Source organism: Cyprinodon variegatus, unplaced genomic scaffold (genome assembly GCF_000732505.1).
Source record: "Cyprinodon variegatus isolate N-32 unplaced genomic scaffold, C_variegatus-1.0 Scaffold56, whole genome shotgun sequence".
Taxonomy (NCBI): Eukaryota; Metazoa; Chordata; class Actinopteri; order Cyprinodontiformes; family Cyprinodontidae; genus Cyprinodon; species Cyprinodon variegatus.
The window spans coordinates 961,986-965,032 of record NW_015150509.1 but is presented as its reverse complement, the minus strand read 5'-3'; the positions used below and the strand labels follow the sequence as shown (position 1 = coordinate 965,032).

The 3,047-nt window shown below is 35.9% G+C and overlaps 1 protein-coding gene across 3 annotated transcripts in view; it reads left to right on the top strand.

Annotated features, from left to right (window-relative positions):
* Positions 1 to 2,671, top strand: part of LOC107082561 (Kv channel-interacting protein 1-like) — an 11,762-nt gene extending 9,091 nt beyond the window's left edge. Inside the window, exons 5-8 of one of the 3 annotated variants that reach the window (XR_001481144.1) lie at positions 686 to 793; positions 875 to 974; positions 1,790 to 1,858; positions 2,275 to 2,671. Coding sequence is in view for 2 of the 3 variants with exons in the window: in XM_015371315.1 (XP_015226801.1) it covers positions 686 to 793; positions 875 to 979; positions 1,796 to 1,858; positions 2,275 to 2,322 (324 nt within the window). In the remaining variant the exon portion in view is untranslated. Of the gene's footprint in view, positions 1 to 685; positions 794 to 874; positions 980 to 1,789; positions 1,859 to 2,274 lie in introns of all 3 variants that reach the window. The other 2 variants (XM_015371315.1, XM_015371316.1) reach the window with 2 other exon arrangements.
* Positions 2,672 to 3,047: the final 376 nt, after the last annotated feature.

The following is a 3,047-nucleotide window of genomic DNA, read 5'->3' as shown; positions in this document are numbered from 1 at the left end:
TTTTTCTTGTTTTCTTGTGTTGGTAATGTTTGTCAGACTGGGTAGGCTCCTTTAGGATCATTCATTTATCCAGTTAGCTGTTATGTTTCTGAAATATGTGTAAAGTAGGGTTTTAATTAGCTAGAAATAAAACTTTAATCTATTTTTTCTGTTAAAAAAATCCCTCTAAATTATATTTATTTTCATCTTTAAAAATAATGTTTTTTTTGTTTTTGTTGTAATTTATGTTTAAATAGTAAAATGACATTTTAATGGTGTTGCTTTCTTTAATGTCTCCAAATTGGGAATTTTTTGGGGGTAAATAATAAAAAATATATATATGTTTGCCCGGGAACATTTTGTAAAGAAAATTAATGGTTAAAGACCAGTCTTAAAAATAGCACCACCTACTGATAGGTGGTGTTATTTTTTCTTTTCTTTTTTTTTGAGTAGCAATGTACAAGCTCCAAGTGACGCATCCAATTGTTTTCATTTTAATTAAAAGAGAAATAAAAAAAAGAAGTAAATTTAAAATACTTTCATAATCTATGCTTTCATGGATAGTCCAGAAAATGTTGCTTCTTTGCGGCTGCATAATCTAAACCGTTGTGGGCTTGGACCCATAATAAAACATGTAAAAATACATTTTTCTTTGGTTTGGTGCATTTATGCTGCATTCTGCTGTGTTCCCTGTTCCTGCTGGCAGGACTTTGTGATGGGGCTATCCATTCTACTGAGGGGAACCCTGAGGGAAAAGCTGGAGTGGACGTTTCATCTTTACGACATCAACAGAGATGGATACATAAACAGGGAGGTGAGACTTTACAGTTTTAACAGTGTTGTTATTGTTATCTGAAATGCTGCTCTTAGCATGGCATTTATTGTGTTCATGCAGGAAATGACAGAGATTGTAAGGGCCATTTATGACATGATGGGCAAGTACACCTATCCAGCGCTAAAGGGAGACGTCCCACAGCAGCATGTGGATGCCTTTTTTCAGGTTCATATCTAGCACACATCACAAACTGGTACATTTAGGCTTGAAATGAATGTCAAAAAGATTTGTTCAGATGGCTGTAGTATGAGAAAAGGCTTTATATTTTACAAAATGAGAGAGATATATTGTTTATTCTGTAGGTGAGGTTAGACTAATCGAACAAGTATGGTTTTTAGCAAAAATTGGTTAGCTTAAATTTACACGAAATGAAGCTTAAGCATGAATTCAATCTGGAAGACTCATATCAGCTTCACCTGCACCACCTGTAATGTCCCTCGTTCAGTTCCGTTATTTTAGTTCAGTTATTTTCCTATATTTTAATCATGTAAAGCACTTTGCATTATCTTTCTACTGAATAGTGCTATACAAATAAATTTGCCTTGCCTTGCCTTGCCTATGAAGCCAATTGTTATTCAAGATCCCCTTCATTTAGCTCCTGGCCCAGCTTCTCTCTCCCACATGCAAGTAAACACCCCATTCCCCCCCAATCAATATCTTTTTATGAGCTAAAATTGTAAACATCAGACAGGCTAAGCAAAGCCTAAGTTCAATATAATCTTCTGTGTTAAAACTGAGAAGTAAATGTCAGCCTGAAACAGCAACGAGACAAGGCATCTATATAGATTTCCAGTTTTATTTGGGAAGAACGTGCTTCCTGCTTTCTGCTTATTTGACAAGCTTTCTGGGTTAGATCTGTAACACCTGTGAGCTACCCACAAGTTTATTCTAATGTTAAATATTTTCTTGACAGTACTTCACATTAGTAAGTTTTATTGCAACCTTAAATTACCTCTAAATATCTTTTTTTTTTCCTTTCAGAAAATGGATAAGAACAAAGACGGAGTGGTGACCTTGGAGGAGTTTATCTTGGCCTGTCAAGAGGTCCGTATTTCCCATAATCTGTGTGATGTATAACAAACAAAATAACACAGCATAGAAATGTCACTACTTCTCTTTTATCTAATCAACATGCATATTTCACAGAGGTGACACAAGGAAAACTTTTGAGAGAAAATAATCCTTAGATTGGCAACCAATTTATTTAAAAGAACGTTCTGTTATTTTGCAACTTATTTTGAATCTTAAATTGCAATACAGAATTTAAAGAGAAGTTTTGTAAAAGCTTAAAATAATCAGCTTAATTTAAGGATAACATGTAAAAAGCAGAAGCTTTGTGCTGCAGTGGCATAAACTAGAGTTTGTTGACTGTCAATTCTGCTGGACAATGAGATTTACAGACATGCTGCAGGAAAAAAACTTCAGAGTGACTCAACGCTTCATCTTCTATCTCCCCACAGGATGAAAACATGATGAGATCCATGCAGCTGTTTGAAAACGTCATGTAGAACGAGTCGAAATGAAGTTGAAAGAAACAAGGCAAATCAGAGGGCTTTGTGTGAATGTGTGTGTATGTGTGTATGTGGGTGCACATGTGCAGCCCAATCCTGCCTCTCCTACCGTTCCTGCTCCCACCAGCTGAGCTCTGGATACAGCCAGAGCTTCCTGTGATGACACTAATGAAGGGACTGGAGTCAAATAGCCCCAGCCTTCCCGCAGAGTTTGGCCACACAGAAAAGTGATTAATGTGACAGGGCTTGAGCTCTGTCACAAAGATTGGTCTTTTATAGATGAAGATGCTCCAACATTTCAAGGATGCCAATGACCTTTGAGGAAAAAATGCCTTCCAGAGGTGGACCTGTTTATTTTTTTGCTGTTGTTGTTTGGTAATTTCCACCCACATTTACCCGCATGTGTTTAAAGGAACTTTTTTACTTCCCTAGATATGCTAGATTTCGCCTAGAAATGTGGCCATAAGGACATCTGCGTGTATTGACTCATCTCTCCGGTGTTCTGATGGATTTAAAATGTCATTTGCAAGATTTCCAGATTCAATGTTCCTTGTACATTTCTGTTGACTTGGCTGCTGCTCAGATTCAGAAGTCTGTCTTATGCTCGTTGTCAATCTGTGTGCTACTTGTATAACGGGGTTGAAATATCTGAAGGCTTTATTTTATTTATATATATATATATATATATATATATATATATATATATATATATATATATATAT